Source organism: Strigops habroptila, chromosome W (genome assembly GCF_004027225.2).
Source record: "Strigops habroptila isolate Jane chromosome W, bStrHab1.2.pri, whole genome shotgun sequence".
Lineage (NCBI taxonomy): Eukaryota > Metazoa > Chordata > Aves > Psittaciformes > Psittacidae > Strigops > Strigops habroptila.
This window is the reverse complement of record NC_044301.2, coordinates 4,284,493-4,304,879: the sequence shown is the minus strand read 5'-3', so window position 1 is coordinate 4,304,879 and position 20,387 is coordinate 4,284,493. Positions and strand designations below refer to the sequence as shown.

Sequence of the window (20,387 nt, the reverse complement as noted above, 5' to 3'; positions counted from 1 at the left end):
CCTTGAAGCAGATTAACCTTCAAGTAATAATCATTATTGTGATGTATAAGAAGGAAAAAGCCTGTACTGCTACACAGAGTAGAGATTTTCTGTTTCAGTATGAATACAAGCATCTTTCAATATTTTCCAATATTACTATTAATTTATTATGTAACTAATAAAAATTCTCAAACTCAGTACAAAAACATAACAACATTGTATGTCAAAACTAGCCCTCACTTTTAAACACTATGCTCACAAAGGCAAATAAAATGAATGAAGGAGATTACTCCTGTTAAGCAGGAGGAAATCTCACCAGCTAGATCACTCTTCCACAACTCTTCTGTATCAAGAAAGAAAAGAAGCTATTAGTAGACACTCATTGGAGACAGAAATTTCCAAGGGCACAGCTTTGCTGTTTAGAAGTCTTTCATTAGTGTTAAACAGAATAAAAAGATTTTACTTTCGCTACCCTTCTCCTTTAACCTATATCAAACACAAGACAAGTTTTCATTGTCAAGGCTTTTTAATAATTCTTTTACTATTAATTTTCTCTTATCTACTGTCATGGTTTAAACCCAGCTGGCAACTCAGAACCACAAAACCGCTCGCTCACTCCCCTCTTCCCCTGTCCCCTCACCTAGCGGGATGGGGAGGTGAATCGAAAAAATGCAAACCCCACAGGTGGAGATAAGAACAGTCCAATAACTAAAGTATAATATAAAACTACTACTACTAATAAAAAAAAACAATGATAAGGGAAATAACAAGGGGAGAGAATAGAAAACTAAAAAGGAACGGGAAAAAAAACCCCAATAAACACAAGAGATGCACAATTGTTGTGGTTTAAGCCCAGATGGTAACTCAGAACCACACAGCTATTCACTCACTCCCCCCCACCCCTTCTTCCCCCCCACTCCCGGAGGGATGGGAAGGAGAATCAAAAGAATGTAAATCCCATGGGTTGAGATAAGAACAATCCAGTAACTAAAGTATAATACAAAACTACTACTACTGCCAATAATAATAACTATAAGGGAAATAACAAGGGGAGAGAATATAAAACTAAAAGGGGAAAAGGAAAAAACCCAATAGACACAAGTGATGCACAATGCAATTGCTCACCACCTGCCGACCGATACCCAGACTGACACAAGCAGCGATCTGGGCCTTCCAGGTAACTCCACCCAGCTGATATACTGGGCATGACATGCTGTGGTATGGAATACATCTTTGGCAAATTTGGGTCAGGTGTCCTGTCTTTGCTTCCTCCAGGCTTCCCGTGCCCCTCCTCACTGGCAGAGCATGAGACTGAGAAGTACTTGATCAGAGCAAGCATTACTTAGCAACAACTAAAAACATCGTTGTGTTATCAGCACTGTTCTCACACTAAAGTCAAAAACACAGCACTGCACCAGCTACTAAGAAAGAGAAAAATAACTATTACAGCTGAACCCAGGACAGTATCCACCCCTTATTCCATACCATTCATGTCATGCTCAGATCCTATTTTTTTAATATAATATCATTTTTTGTCTCATATATATACACACACATAAAGAGACAGATATCATTCCTTAGTCCATAGACCAATCCCTATAAAGCTGATTAATTCATCCAGTCCATGATGTCAGGCTCCATCTCTTGTAACAGTGTTTCACGGCAGGAGAGACGGTGTGTAGCGTTGGATTGTTGCCTGCTGATGACACCGCTGAACTCATCTGGTCACTGCTGAGCTTGTCTGGTTTCATCAAAGTTCATTCTTTGTTGGGGTGATGACTGGAGGGAAGTCAGGGTCAGTCGCTGGTGACCTGAGGACAGCTCTGCTGCTGCTGCCTTTTCCCATGACTTTATTCTCTGCTGATGATCATGACAGCACATACCTTCCTTTCAAAGCACAGAGTGGTGGAGATGGGCATCTAGCCGACGGGCTATAGAAGTGTTATATAGCAGGCAACAACACACAATTGAGTTCATTGGCTGTTTTCCCCCAAAATTAAATCCCCTTGAGGTACACATCGGACTTCCCCATCTTCCTGCATTACCCACCAAGTATATCCAGGTCCCTGAGCAAAAGCAACCCCACGAGTGGGTTTGCCTTTACCTGAAGCAGGAATAACCCAGACTGGCTTCCCCAACAAATTCTTTATGTGCACCACAGGAACTTTATCCCCCTCTACAGTATGTAAAAGTTCTGATTGGGCTGGGCCAGCCCTGTTGGCAGATGCCCTAGTGTTGACCAACCAGGTGGCTTTTGGTAAACTTGTATCCCAGTGTTTGAAAGTCCCACCACCCATTGCTCTCAGTGTAGTTTTTAACAGCCCATTGTACTGTTCAATTTTCCCAGAGGCTGGTGCATGACAGGGGATGTGATATACCCACTCAATGCCATGCTCTTTGGCCCAAGTGTCTATGAGGTTGTTCCGGAAATGAGTCCCATTGTCTGACTCAATTCTCTCTGGGGTGCCATGTCGCCACAAAACTTGTTTCTCAAGGCCCAGGATAGTTTTCCGGGCAGTGGCGTGGGACACAGCGTATGTTTCCAGCCATCTGGTGGTTGCTTCCACCATGGTAAGGACATGGCGCTTGCCTTGGTGGGTTGGTGGGAGTGTGATATAGTCAATCTGCCAGGCCTCCCCATACTTGTACTTCAGCCATCGTCCTCCATACCAGAGAGGCTTTAACCTCTTGGCTTGCTTGATTGCAGCACGTTTCACATTGGTGAATAACCTAGGCAATAGCGTCCATTAAGTCCACCCCTCGATCATGAGCGCATCTATATGTTGCATCTCTGCCTTGATGGTCTGAAGTATCATGGGCTCACCAGGCTAAAAATAATTGACCCTTATGTTGCCAATCTAAATTCATGTGATCCATTTCAATCTTAGCAGCTTGATCGACCCGTTGGTTGTTCTGACGTTCCTCAGTGGCCTGACTCTTGGGTACATGAGCATCTACGTGGCGTACCTTCACCACCAGGTTCTGCACCCGGGCAGCGATATCTTGCCACAATGCAGCAGCCCAGATGGGTTTACTTCTGCGTTGCCAGTTGCTCTGCTTCCATTGCTGCAACCACCCCCACAGGGCATTTGCCACCATCCATGAGTCAGTACAGAGATAAAATACTGGCCATTTTTCTCGTTCAGCAATGTCCAAGGCCAGCTGGATGGCTTTCACCTCTGCAAACTGACTCCATTCACCCTCTCCTTCAGCAGTTTCTGCACCTTGTCACAGGGGACTCCATACAGCTGCCTTCCATCTCCGATGCTTTCCCACAATAGGGCAGGACCCATCAGTAAACAAGGCATATTGCTTTTCACTCTCTGACAGTTCATTATATGGTGGGGCCTCTTCAGCACGCATCACCTCCTCCTCTGTTGATATTCCAAAATCTTTGCCCTCTGGCCAGTCCATGATGACTTCTAGAACTCCTGGACCACTGGGATTTCCTATTCGAGCTCGTTGTGTAATTAGTGCGGCCCACTTACTCCATGTAGCATCGGTCGCATGATGTGTAGAGGAGACCCTGCCTTTGAACATCCAGCCCAGCACAGGCAACCGAGGAGCCAGGAGGAGCTGTGCTTCAGTGCCAATCACTTCTGAAGCAGCTCGAACTTCTTCATAGGCTGCCAGTACCTCTTTTTCAGTTGGAGTATAGCTGCTCTCAGATCCTTTGTATCCCCAATTCTGAAAGCCAAGGGGTCAACCTCGAGTCTCCCCTGGAGCTTTCTGCCAGAGGCTCCAGGTAGGACCATTCTCCCCGGCTGCAGTGCAGAGCACATTTTTTACATCTGGCCCTGCCCAGACTGGTCCAAGGGCTACTGCATGAACTATTTCTCATTTAATTTGTTCAAAGGCCTGTTGTTGCTTAGGGCCCCATTTGAAATCATTCTTCTTCCGGGTCACGTGATAGAGAGGGCTTACAATCAGACTGTAATTTGGGATGTGCATTCTCCAAAACCCCACAAAACCTAGGAAATCATAGAATCATAGAATCATAGAATCATAGAATAGTTAAAGTTGGAAAGGACCTTAAGATCATATATTTCCAACCCCCCTGTCATGGGTATGGACACCACACACTACACCATGTCACCAAAGACTACGTCCAACCTGGCCTTTGGTTCTCTGAAGTACCCTCTCCTTGAGATAGTCTATGCCAAAGATGCATGGAGCCTCTGGACCAGACACAATAGGGTACTTTTGCCACTCCTTCCCACTTAGGCTGGTTTCAGCCTCTAATACAGTCAGCTCTTGGGATCCTCCTGTCACTCCAGAAATACAAATGGGTTCCACCCCTTGATACCTTGATGGCATCAGGGTGCACTGTGTACCAGAATCTACTAGAGCCTTATACTCCTGTGGGACTGATGTGCCAGGACATCTGATCCACACAGTCCAGTAAACCTTACTGTTCCTCTCCTCCACCTGGATGGAGGCAGGGCCCCTCTAATAGTGATAATAAGATTCTCCACTTATGTCTTGTACAAAGGGATTAGTATTCCTTATCACAGGAGTTGGAGTAAAATCAGCTTTTCCACTCCATCTGGGAAACTGCTCACCAGAGACTGGAGGGAGGATCTTCATTGACCATTCTTTTCCTTTTCAATTCATGTACTTTCTCCTCCAGAACTGAGGTAGGTTTTCTATCCTACTTTCTCCTGTCTTCTCTGTGATCCCACAGGTAAAACCATAGGGTACCCCGTGGCATGTACCTACTGTATCTTCCCTTCTATTAATAGCTGAGATGCGTGTCTATACATGTGGGGAGCTGAATATATTGTCTCTCAATTGCTTGAACTCCTGGTACAACTGAGATGATGAAAGGGGCAAGATTGTCTTTAAACTCTTGGTGTTTATCACTCACTTTTATCCACTGTTGGTGCCACTGCATCCATCCAGCTCATTGTTGCCGTTGAGTTGGAATACGATGATGGTGCGCTCCGTGTAAATTTCCACCACATGGGTTGTGTACATTCGACTTCATCTGAATCTATGGGTGTATTCCTGGCATCCAACTTACAATAGATCCTCTCTAGAATGGCTAATTCTCTCAGGTACTGAAGGCCTTTCTCTATCATGGTCCACTTGCCTGGGCGACATCGTCCTTGTAGGGATACCTTCACAGCTGCCAAGAGTCGCCTCCACAGGCTGAGCACTTGTTTCTCTTTCGCAATTGATTTGTCAATTCCCCCTTCCTTAGCAAGTGATCCCATCTCTTTAGCTTCCTTTTCTTCTAGCTCATGACTGTTGACTCCATTGTCCCAGCATCGGAGTATCCAGGTGATGATGTGCTCATTTGGAAAACGGACGAAATCTTTTCACATATTCTGCAGTTCAGCCAAGGACAGGGATTGAGAAGTTACCTCTTCCTCTTCTTCTTCCTCTGTTTCTTGTACTAATTCCTCTCGTTCCTCTCATTCAGATGTCACCCCCTCAAGTTGTGGCATTGAGTCTTCATCTTCCTTCACTCTCTGAGTTGCTTTTCGTGCTTTTCGTTTGCTTTTCATCTTGCTTATAGGGGCAACTGAGATTAGCAAGGATTGATCCTTTGGTTCAGCTGCAGTGCCTGCTACTGGGGTTGGAGTGGCTGCAGTGTCTTTCACTGGGGCTGGAGTGGCTGCTATGCTTGCTTTTGGGGATGGAGTAGCTGTGTTGTCTGTTGCTTTGCCATCAGATCCAGGGATCTTTTTCCCCTTGAGGGTACTGGATAGTGTTGATCAGGGATCTGTAAGCGTAGGCCAAACCCCAGCACATTGTGGTGATTTGTACCTCTCTGGTATTGCCAGGACGACAGCACACCTTCTCTATGTGTTTTACTAGTTTTTCCAAATTTTGCACTTGTTCAGTGGTGAAGTTCCAAAGCACTGGAGGTGCCCACTGGCCTAGGTACTTGTCCATACGATCCCACACACCCTGCCACTCATAACTCTCCAGTCTTGGGGAAGATCTCTTGGTGGCATTCTTAGATAGTTGTTTAACCTTAGATAAGACCTGAGCACAACCCTGCTTAGCCTCCGACATAAGACGAGATTGGGCGTTCTCATGGTGGTATAGCCATGTGTAAAACATATGCAGGATATGCAGCAACATGCTGGTTCCCAGAAAAAGGAGCAGGCTGCTTTCAAGAGTATTCAAAGTATATTCAAAATCTTTAAAATTCTCAAATTCTACTCTAAATAGCCTGGTGGGGGAGCAGAAGGTGCAGGTGGATGTTTCCTTCATAGGTTGGCCCTCCGATGCGGGGGGAAAAAAGAGGTGTAACTGTTAACAATTCCCATTACATTCCTCCCAAAGTATAGAGGTGATGACCACGCTGGGAACGCATACCAGATCAATTTTATGGTCAATAATTCTATTCTATTACAAGCCATTAGTACAAAGTACAATGAAACGAGAACCTTAGCCCAGGCCCCAAAGCCGATAAACACTAAAACAGCAAATATTGGCTGCAAGGTGTGACATAATGAAACTATGAGACCAAGCGCCAACAAAGCAAATGAATCGACATTGTGATGAGCAGCTATTAATCTGAAACAATGAATGCTTATCACAAATACATTTTGACACACTCTGGTCAGATCTGTCATTATCTCAACCCTTCGTGCCCCACGTTGGGTGCCACAAAGGACTGTCGTGGTTTAAAACCAACCAGAAACTCAGAGCCACACAGCTGCTCGCTTACTCCCCCCCTTCTTCCCACCTCACTTGAGGCAGGATGGGGAGGAGAATTGAAAGAATGCAAGCCCCACAGGTTGAGATAAGAACAGTCCAATAACTAAAGTACAAAACAAAACTCCTACTACTACTAATTGTAATAATAATGCTAAAGTAAATAACAAGGGGAGAGAATATAAAACAAAAGGTAAGGGGGGAAAAAGAAATAAACACAAGTGATGCACAGTACAATTGCTCACCACCTGCTGACCGATACCGAGCCTGACCCGAGCAGTGATCTGGCCTTCCGGGTAACTCCCCCCAGTTTATATACTGGGGATGAGGTGTTGTGGTATGGAATACCCCTTTGGCTTGTTTGAGTCAGGTGTCCTGTCTCTGCTTCCTCCTGGCTTCTTGTTCCCCTCCTCACTGGCAGATCATTAGAGACTGAAAAGTCCTTGATCAGGGTAAGTGCTACTTAGCAACAACTAAAACATTGGTATGTTATCAGCATTATTCCCAGACTACAGCCGAAACACAGCACTGCACCAGCTAGTAGGAAGGAGAAAAATCATAGGATCATAGAATCATAGAATGGTTAGTGTTGGAAAGGACCTTAATATCATCAAGTTCCAACCCCCCTGCCATGGGCAGGGATGCCTCCCCCTAGACCATGTTGCCCAAGGCTCTGTCCAACCTGGCCTTGAGCACTGCCAGGGATGGAGCATTTACCACTTCTTCGGGCAACCTGTTTCAGTGCCTCACCACCCTCACAGTAAAGAACTTCCTCCTTATATCTAACCTGAACTTCCCCTGTTTATGTTTAAACCCATTCCTCGTTGTCTTATTGCTACAGTCCCTAATGAAGAGTCCCTTTCTGACATCTTTGTAGGCTCCCTTCAGATACTGGAAGGCTGCTATGAGGTTTCCATGCAGCCTTCTCTTCTCCAGGCTGAACAGCCCCAACTTCCTCAGCCTGTCTTCATATGGGAGGTGCTCCAGCCCCCTTATCATCCTCATGGCCCTCCTCTGGACTTGCTCCAACAGCTCTATGTCCCTCTTATGTTGAGGACACCATAACTGCACACAGTACTCCAAGTGAGGTCTCACAAGAGCAGAGTAGAGGGGCAGGATCACCTCCTTCGACCTGCTGGTCATGCTCTTTTTGATGCAGCCCAATATATAACTGTTACAGCTGAACCTAGAACAATATCCAAATACCTTGGGGCTGAGGGTGTGTCTGTTGCTTTTCTTTTTTAAATCAGAAAGATTCAGCATTTTGACCAATATCTTGCTCTATGTACATCCATGTTACATCAGCTATATTGCTTCCAACAGCCAAACTAGCTCATACATAATATCTCTCTATCCCTCTCCCCCCCCCCCCTCGCCTCCCTCCTCGCCATCCTCCTCTCTCCTCTTTGAGCAGGACTGAGATCTAGACTGAGGACAACAGAAATGGAGATGATATTGCAGATGAAAAATTCAGGATAAACAAAACTAAACCAAAAGTAAACAAGCAAAAGAACAGAGGTAGCAATATACATGTTAATAATACAGAGAGTAGAAGAAAAGTCGATGACCAAGGTAAGCTTGCAGTTATTGACATGGGAGATGATACATGAGAATTCACAAAAAAAGTGTATGTACACATACCTGTAAACCATTTCATTAGGAGCCATGTCATCAAAGGCGTAATCAAACCGAAAAGTTTGGTTTTCTAGGTACCTTGTTAAATCCACCTTTTGTTTTGGTTCATGCACCATCACAACATCTTTACTCGGAATTGTTATTACATCTAGCTCTTTCATTAAAGTTTCTATAAAATAAATGAAATATGTATGTATAAGTAGCAACACATCACTATTTTTCACATTTTGTCATTGTTTACACTCTTATAACATCTCAGATAACACAGCTCCTCCAAGTAACAACATTGCAATGGACTTGGGCTTCTGATACCTAGATAGTAATCTGCTAAGAGATTTCATTTTGTAATTCTAGTCATCCTATCCTACCAAGTTCTAGAATGTAAAGAGAGGTTGTACAAAGTTGATTAGAAAAACTAAGATCATTAGTGATAGCACTATCATTACAGCTTAATTTCAAAATTTTGTCTTTTTATTTTCCCCAAATCCTTAAACTTATATGTTCACAGATTTCAAAAAGAAAAAAAAAAATAAATTGTTTTCATTCTACACAGACATTTTCATTTGTGTATTCCTCTTAGGATCTAAAGTACACATATTCAATATAGAATTTCTCTAAAGTAAAATCCTTTCTAAAAATTGTCTTGTTAGCAGAAAAAGCTGAAAATGCTAATGATGCTTCCTGTCATTGGAAATGAACAAAAGCCATCTAGATGTGACTTCAGTAGTGAGTTCCCACGTTATAATTACTACGCAGTGCTACAATTTATTGCTAATAGCTCTATGAGATATGACTCAGCAAAACAGAGAACTCAGTGATCCATGATATGCACAAAAATAAAGATCCTTTCTGTGTACAGTCAGGATCACTAATGTGTCCTACTTGTATTTCTATGTAAAATTTCTTAAGGCATGCAGTTCAAGAATCTGATCTATCAGATGATAGATAGAAGTCTTTGCATCAGGTAGCATACTGATCAAACAGTACAATGGTTACCATTGCATGTCATTGCACACCAACAGAAATATGCATTCAAGTAACTATATAATCAATTTTTCAACTTCACTGCAATAAAATAAAATGCCATTATTCTGCATTAATCACAGAAAAGAAATAAGGAATAGTGGTGAAATGATTTATATAAAGGTCAATACTTTACAGCAAAAGCCTTTCACTTAAAGCAGTCAAAAGCTGTTTTTTCTTAAATGATTGTTTGGAGTAAAACATTTACCTGCTCCCAGCTATTTGTTATGACAATCTGTATTACTTGCTGATGAAAATTTGAAATAGTGTCACTGAAATCCACCACATAATTATATAATTTCTGAATTATATTTAAATATGTCACTGAAATAAAGTCTTAAAATGTCAATCTGAAGACCTATTTCCTGCAAAGTCAATCCACAGAATGATTGCTGTTGAGAACACCTAAAGATGTTGATGATAATTCTGTGTTTGTGAGACCGACAGAAATTGATTTGTATACTTAATTACAATTAAATTAAACATCTTCCAGAATTTCAAAATGCAGAACATGAAAGGGGAAAGATAATATTTTTGACGTGTTGCTATTGCAGTAATAAAGGAAAAACTATTTTTTTTTTTGTCTTCAGGGCATTACTAATATCTTTGATTCCTTTATACTTTATATAAATTTATATAATTTTAAAATATGGAATGAGAAATATTGTTTCTTATGAACTTTCAAAATTAAAGTGCATGTTCTCAGAAGACTGTATTATGTGTGTACTAGATTATCTCTATGGTTCCTCTCCGGCATAGATTATTTCATTAATACATTAAAAAAAAAAAAACCTGCAAAATCTTAAATAGCCATACCCTTTTTATTGAGTGGTCGTTTTCGTACACAAACACATATCCTGTGCTCATCAATCTACAAAGGAAACAATCTTTCAGTGAACTATACCCCAATTCCAGTTATGCAACATTTTACTTCTATTCTTGAATTAATCATTTAAACAAAGAGAAATTTCCAAGACAGCGAGTCATCTGAATGTGTAAAAATCCCCTTGTGTCTGTCTGCACAATAACCAAGAACCCAAAAGGGAGAACCATGCATTAATAAAACTCCCTGCATACAGTGCTCTGATCCTGCAGAGTATCAGATACATCTTGGAACACTGCAAGCAAATCCATCTGTAACAGGGTAGATAGATACACTATTGACGGAAATTATCACAATCTCTTTGATCATGCCCTGGTAGAATTCTCATTCTTGAGGGGTACAGGATGCGTAAGAAGTAGAGTCAGGACCCTAAAACTCAGAAAGGCAGACTTATGGCTGTTTAGGGTGCTAGTGCACAGGACCCCTTGGGAAACTGCCCTCAGTGGTAAAGGAGAAAATGAGAGCTGGGAGATATTTAAAAGACATTTGTCTTAGGGCACAAGAGCTCTCAATCCCAATGTGCAAGATGTTGGGCAGGGGAGGCAGGAGGCCAGCTTGGCTAAATCAAGACTTCTTAGCCAAACTAAAACACAAAACCAAAATGCATAGGCAGTGGACGTAGGCATATACATCCAGGGGAGATTATAGGGATATGGCCTGGGAGTGCAGGGAGGGAATCAGGAAAGTCAAGGCACAGCTGGAGCTGAACTTGGCTAGGCAACTAAGGGAAAACCATGCCTGACAAATTTTATGACCTTCTATGACAGGATTACAGTGTTGATGGATAAGGGAAGAGCAACTGACGTCATCTACCTGGACCTGTGCAAACCATTTGACACTGTCCTGCATGACATCCTTGTCTCTCTTTTGGAGAGGCATGGATTTGATGGATGGACCACTTGGTGGATAAGGAATTGGCTGGATGGCTTCACTCAAAGAGCTGTGGTTAATGCCTCAATGTCCAAGTGGACACCAGTAACAAGTGGTGTCCCTTGGGGGTCATATTGGGACCAGCATTATTTAACATCTTTGTCAGCGACATGGACAGTGGGACTGAGTGCACCCTCAAAAAGTTTGTGTATGAATGACACCAAATTATGTGGTGTGGTAGATAGATACTCTAAAGGTAAGGGATGCCTCACCTGGAGCACTACATTCAGCTCTGGGGCCCCCAACATAAGAAGGACATGGACCCATTGGAGGGAGTCCAGAGGATGGCCAAGAAGATGATCAGGGGGCTGAAGCACCTCCCCTATGAGGACAGGCCAAGGGAGTCAGGTTTGTTTAGCATAGAGAAAAGAAGGCTCCAGGGAGACCTTATAGCAACCTTCCAGTACTTAAAGGGGGCCTACAGGAAAGATGGGGAGGGACTCTTTATCAGGGAGTGTAGTGATAGGATAAGGGGTAACAGTTTTAAGCTGAAACAGGGTAGATTTAGATTAGATATTAGGAAGAAGTTCTTTACAGTGAGGGTGGTGAGACACTGGAACAGGATGCCCAGAGAAGTTGCGGATGCCCCCTTCCTGGAAGCATTCAAGGACAGGTTGGATGGGGCTTATAGCAACTTGGTCTAGTAGAAAGTATTCCTGCCCATGGGAAGGTGGTTGGAACTAGATGATCTTTAAGATCTCTTCCAACCCAAACCATTCTATGATTCTATGATTTTCACAGAGAACTGATAATCTTCATCATTTAAGTATTCTGCTTCTCTGACTTCTCTGCAAATCAAAGTCCCTCGTCATCTTTAACAATCAAATATTAATCTTTATATTCAACAGGGCTTTTCAAAGAAGCTTAATGTTTTTGTGTGCACATCCATTAGCATCCCAGGAAGATCTACAATATAGAGGCTGACTGACTACTTAGTACATGTTGGTATTATTTCATAGTCAAAAGATATTTAAATGACATTTAAAATTACTGAAAAAGTAAATGCATGTTATGAAGAATGCTAATATATATTACATTATTTATTTTTGATGTTTATAGACAGAAGTATATTCACACACTGAAAAAATTGGAAACAGCAAAATTCAGAAGGATAAGAAATTTCCACATTACTGGGGTACTTACAGGATCTGCAGTTGTCAGTGGTCTATAATCCAAACTTCCCCTGAAATCTCTTATCATACACATAATTTCATAATTTGGGTTTGTAGCATCAACATCCTAGGGAAGTAAGCAATAGAATTTCTAATACACTTTTTGTTGTTTTTTCCCCCTGAAATGAACTAATTTCAATATCTTCTAAATTCACTTGTAAAAAAATACATATTAACTGAAAAACTAATTGTTCTCAAAAATGCCATAAATATGTCAACTACAAATTTAATGTCTTTTTCCATTTTGCTGTAGCTAATTTACTGATTATAAACAATTATATGCCTTCTATTTCATATTTTTGGTTGGCACATAATAGAAAATACTATTTAATTGAGGACTCATTAAAAGTCTACTCAAGAAAGAAATTACTCCTGGATTTCGCCAGAATCTTCACATTAAAGAAACACAGCTGAACAATTGCACAATAGATAGCATATACAGCCAACTCTTCTTAATCTGAGATAAGGTGGTCCAACAGACAAATGGATGCATTCTATTATATGTGCCTGACAAACTCTTGGAACAGTTTCTCCTGGAAAACATGCTAAGGCACATGAAAAACAACGAGGTGGTTGGTGACAGCCAACATGGCTTCACTAAGGGCAAATCCTGCCTGACCAATTTGGTGGCCTTCTATGATGGAGCCACGGAACTGATGGACAGGGGCAGAGCAGTTGACGTCATCTACCTGGACTTGTGCAAAGCATTCGACACTGTCCCGCATGACATCCTTGTCTCTAAATTGGAGAGACATCAATTTGATAGATAGACCACTCAGTGGATAAAGAACTGGGTCGATGGCCTCATGCAGAGTTGTGGTCAATGGCTCGATGTCCAGTTGAAAAACAGTAACGAGTGGTGTCCCTCAGGGATCAGTGTTGGGACCTGTCTTGTTCAACATCTTTGTTGGCGACATGGACAGTGGGATTGAGTGCGCCCTCAGCAAGTTTGCCGATGACACCAAGCTGTGTGGTTCGGTTGATACGCTGGAGGGAAGGGATGCCATCCAGAGGGACCTTGACACGCTTGTGAGGTGGGCCAATGCCAACCTTATGAAGTTTAAGCAAGCCAAGTGTAAGGTCCTACACCTGGGTCGAGGCAATCCCACGCACTGCTACAGGTTGGGCAGAGAAGAGATTCAGAGCAGCCCTGCAGAGAAGGACTTGGGGGTGTTGGTTCAGGAGAAGCTTAACATGAGCCGGCAGTGTGCGCTTGTAGCCCAGAAAGCCAACCGCATCCTGGGCTGCATCAAAAGAAGCGTGACCAGCACATCAAAGGAGGTGATCCTGCCCCTCTACTCTGCTCTTGGGAGACCTCACTTGGAGTATTGTGTACAGTTCTGGTGTCCTCAACATAAGAAGGACATGGAGCTGTTGGAGCGAGTCCAGAGGAGGGCCACGAGGATGATAAGAGGGCTGGAGCACCTCCCGTATGAAGACAGGCTGAGAAAGTTGGGGCTGTTCAGCCTGGAGAAGAGAAGGCTGTGTGGAGACCTCATAGCAGCCTTCCAGTATCTGAAGGGGGCCTATAAGGATGCTGGGGAGGGACTCTTCCTTAGGGGCTATAGTGGTAGGACAAGGGGTAATGGCTTCAAACTTAAACAGGGGAAGTTTAGATTAGCTATAAGGAGGAAGTTCTTTACTGTGAGGGTGGCGAGGCACTGGAATGGTTTGCCCAAGGAAGTTGTGAATGCTCCATCCCTGGTGGTGTTCAAGGCCAGGTTGGACAGAGCCTTGGGCAACATGGTTTAGGGCAAGGTGTCCCTGCCCATGGCAGGGGGGTTGGAACTAGATGATCTTAAGGTCCTTTCCAACCCTTACTATTCTATGATTCTATGATTCTATGATAAACAAAAATTATTTGGTCCTTATACATAAAGCCATAGTAATATTTTGCATTTGTTTAAGTGGATGGAAATTAGAGAATATGAATTCAACATAAGTGATTTTAGGTCAACTCAGAAATATCGTTAAACCATGAAGTAGATTGCCTGACTTATTTACTTGGTGGTGGTACTTCTCATCAGTAGCAGATTGGTAATCTCTCTTTAGAGAGACTACCATATACACACAGGCCTGCCAACAAGATTATGCTACTAGTTTTGCTAAAGCTTTTACAGTACTGTGACAGAAAGTCATTTAATAGTAAGAGATTTTCTCAAAGGATTAACAACTTTATTTCTTTCACACAAGTTTCTAATAACTTGCTGCCAAGCTGTTTGCATGATGTAGAGCTAAATTATAAATGCATAGGCAGGTGCAAAGGAAAAAAACAACCCACTGTTCAAACTTGAGCCTCAAATAGATCTAAGAAACAAAGATCGTAAAGAACAATTTATCATAATGTCATAATACCTCCCTATCTAAAAGCTAAAGATTTGTTTATTTTCATCAACATATTTTCCCTAAGAAATAGCTATAATCAGTACTTGATTTTTAAATAACAGGCAGAAAGACAAGCAACTGTAAGAAGTTATTTCTGTAGGAAGAAAAAGAGGGGGAAAACTGTCTAAAGAAATAGTTATCAGAGCAATGCAACCATGCACCAAAATATTTACCAAGATTGTATACAGGATGAAAACTAATTTCTGGATTATTACAGTTCATAAAAATTATTGAAGACTGAAGAAAGTGCACAATAATTTTGTAAACATCACGTTTTCCATCTGAGGTAAGAATACTAACCTGAGCTCTTTTTTCTCTAAGTTCCTGCTGCTGCAACCTTCTTTTTTCACGTTTCTCTTGCAATTTTTCAACCTCTTTTACACAATTAGATTTTCTATGTGCTTAAAGAAAATTATATATATTTTAAAAATATTTTTAGCGTTGCATGAATTTAGTATTTACACTATAACATTTCAATTCTACTAATTATGAATAATTAGAATCAACTGTCTTTTCAAGCAAATCATTATTAGTACAGAATAATTATGGCAATTTAATTTCTAAAATTTATAGAATAAATTAATTAGAAAAAATCATAGGAATGGGACAATAATTACACAACTGAAAATATAAGGACAATGACCCTCAAAAAATATTTGGACATGTAATGATATTTGGACACATGATTTCTTGGTTTGAATTAAAAGAAAGCCTAGGCAAATAAAAAAAACCAACCAACAAAACAACCACTGTCATGTAAAGAAAAGATAAAGGAAAAACAAATTCCAAATACTAGAACAACTACGACAAAAGGGACCATTTGTTTATCCACAGCACTCTGAAAAAGCTTCTTGAGGAACCCTACAGGCAACTGCGTATATAGACCATTTGTCATTTATGGACAACAACATAATCCAAGCGAATGTACACAAAATGCCCAGAATGAATGAATTCTTGATACACGGTTTACATACAAGGGGGTCCAAATTCCTTTCTTGCAGCTTGAACTGGAGATATATCTGAAACACTACCATTCTGTTGTGAGGAGGAAGACTCTTCAGGAAGCTGAGTAGGCCTCATGCGTACAGAACCAACCACTGCAAAAGAAAAGCACAAAGCTCATCTGGATATGGAAGAGTAACATCTCTATCAAATTCTGAAATACTTTATTATGACAAGATAAAACGAGGCCCCTTTCATGACAACAATTTATTGGGTGCAAGGGAAAGCCATACATGTAGAAAGTCTATTGATAAAGACATTCACTATGCAGCTTTTTTTATCCTAGTGTTATACACCAACACAACATAATTATTAAGTGCCAGTGCTGCATGTGCATATTTTTAAATATTCCACTACAGAATTAGTAGAAATTATTATGTGCATAGAATGAAGTATGTACTTGGAAATATGCAATTTGAAGTTTAAAGTGTTGAAAAGTTTAAAGGGACTTTAGCAATAGGACAAGGGGTAATGGGTTTAAAATTAAATGGGGGAAGTTCAGGTTAGATATAAGGAAAAAGTTCTTTACTGTGAGGGTGGTGAGGCACTGGAACAGGTTGCCCAAAGAAGTGATAAATGCTCCATCCCTGGCAGTGTTCAAGGCCAGGTTGGACAGAGCCTTGGGTGACATGGTCTAGGGGGAGGCATCCCTGCCCATGGCAGGGGTGTTGGAACTTGATGATATTAAGGTCCTTTCCAACCCAAACCATTCTATGATTCTATGATTCTATGAAATTTTAATTTATATTGTCATTATATCCCAAAACCCAGTAAGAAAAAAAGGACCCAGTGTTTCACATTCTCTAGATGCTACAAAATGTTCCCACCCCACTGAACCTACAATCTGTGGACGAGGGATACAAATGACAGGCAGCAAAGTGCAGCTCAATCTATGATTGGAAGAAACAAACCTTTTCGACACTATACTGAAAGGGATATGGATGCAATCAATATATCTACCTAAACTTATTGATTCAATATGTGATAAGGATGCCATTTTCTGAAGATGCAGAATGATGACTGTTCCCAGTGAATGCAGTGGGAGTGGTGTACATGCAAGCCTCTTTGGTAGACCTGAATGTATTAAATTGTTTTTCAAAGAGTTGCTTCAAGCAGCTCTGCTTCAGCTGGCCAGTTTCCTGCACACATTCCTAACAAGGTCTGCCAGAAGAGTACGAAAGTAAATGGAACAACTTTGATGAGTAACCTAGAGATGACATTCCAAATGAAGGCCAGCACTCTGTGCAACATGGAGTCAACTGTGGAAACAAGTATCAAATAGTACAGGCAAGACAGATCATTCCAAATATGATTGGAGATCTAGTTTATAGCATGAATTAACTACACTAAACAAGACAGTGTGCTGAGAAAAGTTGAATTACAAGAACAACAAAGAACAAATATTTAGGCTGACTATGAATTAGTAAGATGCACAGGACCTATTAAAACACAAGATACAGGATTATTCCAATCCAAACAGACAATTTATTACAAATAACAATGTGTGTGGATGTGAGGAGAACCCATCAATAAGATGTCTCAAATTTAAACCATATTAGTTTGAGAAAAATTATCCCCTCCTCATGAGATTTCTGATTTAACACCCCCCGGAAGAGACAGAAGTGATCCCAAACAACCACCAGAAGGGTCTGAACACTTGTGAAGATATGCAAGACCACTTGTTTTTCAAGTTTAAACAGATGGAATGGAATCTAGTCTGTATTAATAACAGAAGATTAATGTTTGTAAGAAGAATCATCACCATCATCAGTACAAGTTAAATTTAACGCAGGAGAGAAAATGAAAACAATAAGCAGTAGCTATTCTTTCTAATGTTATTAGATGCATTACATCTGTGTTCATACAATACACACTTTTCACCTCTCCTATTGTGATATTTCAGCATTATTGTAGATTTTTTGCTATTAACCATAGAGTGACAACCTGTAGAGTATAAGTACTCTTTGAATGAATGTTTAAACACAGACTTAGAAAATCATCATAGAATCATAGAATCGTAAGGGTTGGAAAGGACCTTAAGATCATCTAGTTCCAACCCCCCTGCCATGGGCAGGGACACCTTGCCCTAAACCATGTGGTCCAAGGCTCTGTCCAACCTGGCCTTGAACACCGCCAGAGATGGAGCATCCACAACCTCCCTGGGCAACCCATTCCAGTGCTTCACCACCCTCACAGTAAAGAACTTCCTCCTTATAGCTAATCTAAACTTCCCCTGTTTAAGTTTGAACCCATTACCCCTTGTCCTACCACTACAGTCCCTAAGGAAGAGTCCCTCCCCAGCATCCTTGTAGACCCCCTTCAGATACTGGAAGGCTGCTATGAGGTCACCACGCAGCCTTCTCTTCTCCAGGCTGAACAGCCCCAACTCTCTCAGCCTGGCTTCATACGGGAGGTGCTCCAGCCCTCTTATCATCCTCGTGGCCCTCCTCTGGACTCGCTCCAACAGCTCCATGTCCTTTTTATGTTGAGGACACCAGAACTGTATGCAGTACTCCAAGTGGGGTCTCACAAGAGCAGAGTAGAGGGGCAGGATCACCTCCTTTGACCTGCTGGTCACGCTTCTTTTGATGCAGCCCAGGATACGGTTGGCTTTCTGGGCTGCAAGCGCACACTGCCGGCTCATGTTAAGCTTCTCCTGAACCAACACCCCCAAGTCCTTTTCTGCAGGGCTGCTCTGAATCTCTTCTCTGCCCAGCCTGTAGCAGTGCCTGGGGTTGCCCCGACCCAGGTGAAAATGAAGCTTAACAACTGAAAGTGTAAGAATTTTAAGTGCACTACTTAATGTATATTGAAATACTCAATTAAGCTGAAGCAAATGGAGGATGCTTTAACTTGGAAAAGTCCACATGACTTAACGTAGCATAATTAATTAACTTAAAATTTTTGCACTTTCAGTTCATTTAGCTTAATTTTCCTAATGCTGTATTGTTTAAACTTGCATATAAATACTATGCATACAGTATGCATTCCTAAATATACATAGGAATGATGTTCCATGTCTTTTACATGTCACATGTATGCATACTCACCAGCCATCCTCAGGGTACTCAGTCCCTTGAGCTGAATGACAGAAATGGGGAGCTGATTGAAGTCCCCATAATCCAGGAAGAAATGGTTAGTGACCTCCTGCTCCACTTAGACATATACAAGTCTAGGGGGCCAGATGGGTTCCACCGAAGAGTGCTGAAGGAGCTGGCAGAGGAGCTCACCCAACCACTCTCCATCATTTATCAGCAGTCCTGGTCTAGTGGGCTGGTAACAGAGGGTTGGAGGTTGGCCAATGTGATGCCTCTCTACAAAAAGGGCAGGAAGGAAGACCCCAGAAACTACAGGCCTATCAGCCTGACCTCAGTGCCGGGGAAGGTCATGGAGCATATCATCCTGAGTGAGATCACAAAGCACATGCAGGAAAATGGGGGGATCAGGCCCAGTCAGCACGAGTTCATGAAGGGCAGGTCCTGCTTGACCAACATGATCTCCTTCTATGATAAGGTAACCCATCTAGTTGATGAGGGAATGGCTGTGGACATTGTCTATTTGGACTTTAGTAAAGCATTTGACACGGTCTCCCACATCATTCTCCTGGAGAAACTGGCTGCTTGTGGCCTGGATAGGTGCATTCTTTGTTGGGTTAAAATCTGGATGGATGGCAGAGCCCAAAGAGTGTTGGTAAATGGTATCACATCTAGTTGGTGACTAGTGCTGTTCCTCAGGGCTCGGTGTTAGGGCCAGTGTTGTTTAATATCTTCATTGATGATCTGGATAAGGGGATCAAGTGCACTGTCAGTAAATTTGCAGATGACACCAAGTTGGGTGAGAGTGTTATTCTGCTGGAGGATAGGAAGGCTCTGCGGAGGGATCTGGACAGGCTGGATCGATGGGCCAATGGTATGCGGATCAACAAGGCAAAGTGCTGGGTCCTACACTTTGGCCACAACAACCCCATGCAATACTACAGGCTTGGGGAAGAGTGACTGGAAAGCTGCTTGGTGGAAAAGGACCTGGGGGTGCTGATTGATGGCCAGCTGAACATGAGCCTGCAGTGTGCCCAGGCAGCCAACAAGGCCAATGGCATCCTGGCCTTTATCAGAAATAGTGTGGCCAGCAGGGCTAGGGAAGTGATTGTCCCCCTGTACTTGGCACTGGTGAGGCCGCACCTCAAATACTGTGTAAAGTTCTGGGCCCGGCACTACAAGAGAGATATTGAGTTGCTGGAGCATGTCCAGAGAAGGGCAACAAAGCTGGTGAAGGGTCTGGAGAACAAGTCTTATGAGGAACAGCTGAAGGAACTAGAGTTGTTTAGTCTTGAGAAGAGAAGGCTCAGGGGGGACTGTATCACTCTCCACAACTACCTGAAAGGAGGTTGTAGTGAGGTGGGGGTTGTGAGAGACTGATCTGAAATCTGACTCCACTGTCCATTGTCTCAAAGATTGGTATGAGAAGCTGAGATGGGATTCCACTGACCATTGTCTCAGAGATGGGTGGGAGGAGTTGAGATAAAACTCCAAGGTCCATTGCCTGGGAGAAGGGTGTGAGGAGCTGAACTGGGACTCCACCATCCATTGTCTGAGAGATGGGCAGGAAGAGCTGAGATAAGACTCTTAGGTCCATTATCTTGAGGATTGGTGTGAGGAATTGCTGCCCATTATCCCAAGAATTGCTGCAGATGTGCAGTTGAAGACCTG

General features: G+C 42.3%; 1 protein-coding gene across 1 annotated transcript in view; it reads right to left on the bottom strand.

Annotated features, from left to right (window-relative positions):
• The window catches only part of LOC115619229 (kinesin-like protein KIF2A), a 51,998-nt gene that overhangs the window by 17,330 nt on the left and 14,281 nt on the right, over window positions 1-20,387 (bottom strand). The window contains exons 5-9 of the mRNA XM_030511283.1: window positions 15,654-15,776; window positions 14,980-15,080; window positions 12,266-12,361; window positions 10,126-10,180; window positions 8,293-8,455 (exon numbers count right to left, since the gene is read on the bottom strand). Of these exons, the coding sequence (XP_030367143.1) occupies window positions 8,293-8,455; window positions 10,126-10,180; window positions 12,266-12,361; window positions 14,980-15,080; window positions 15,654-15,776 (538 nt within the window). The remainder of the gene's footprint in view (window positions 1-8,292; window positions 8,456-10,125; window positions 10,181-12,265; window positions 12,362-14,979; window positions 15,081-15,653; window positions 15,777-20,387) is intronic.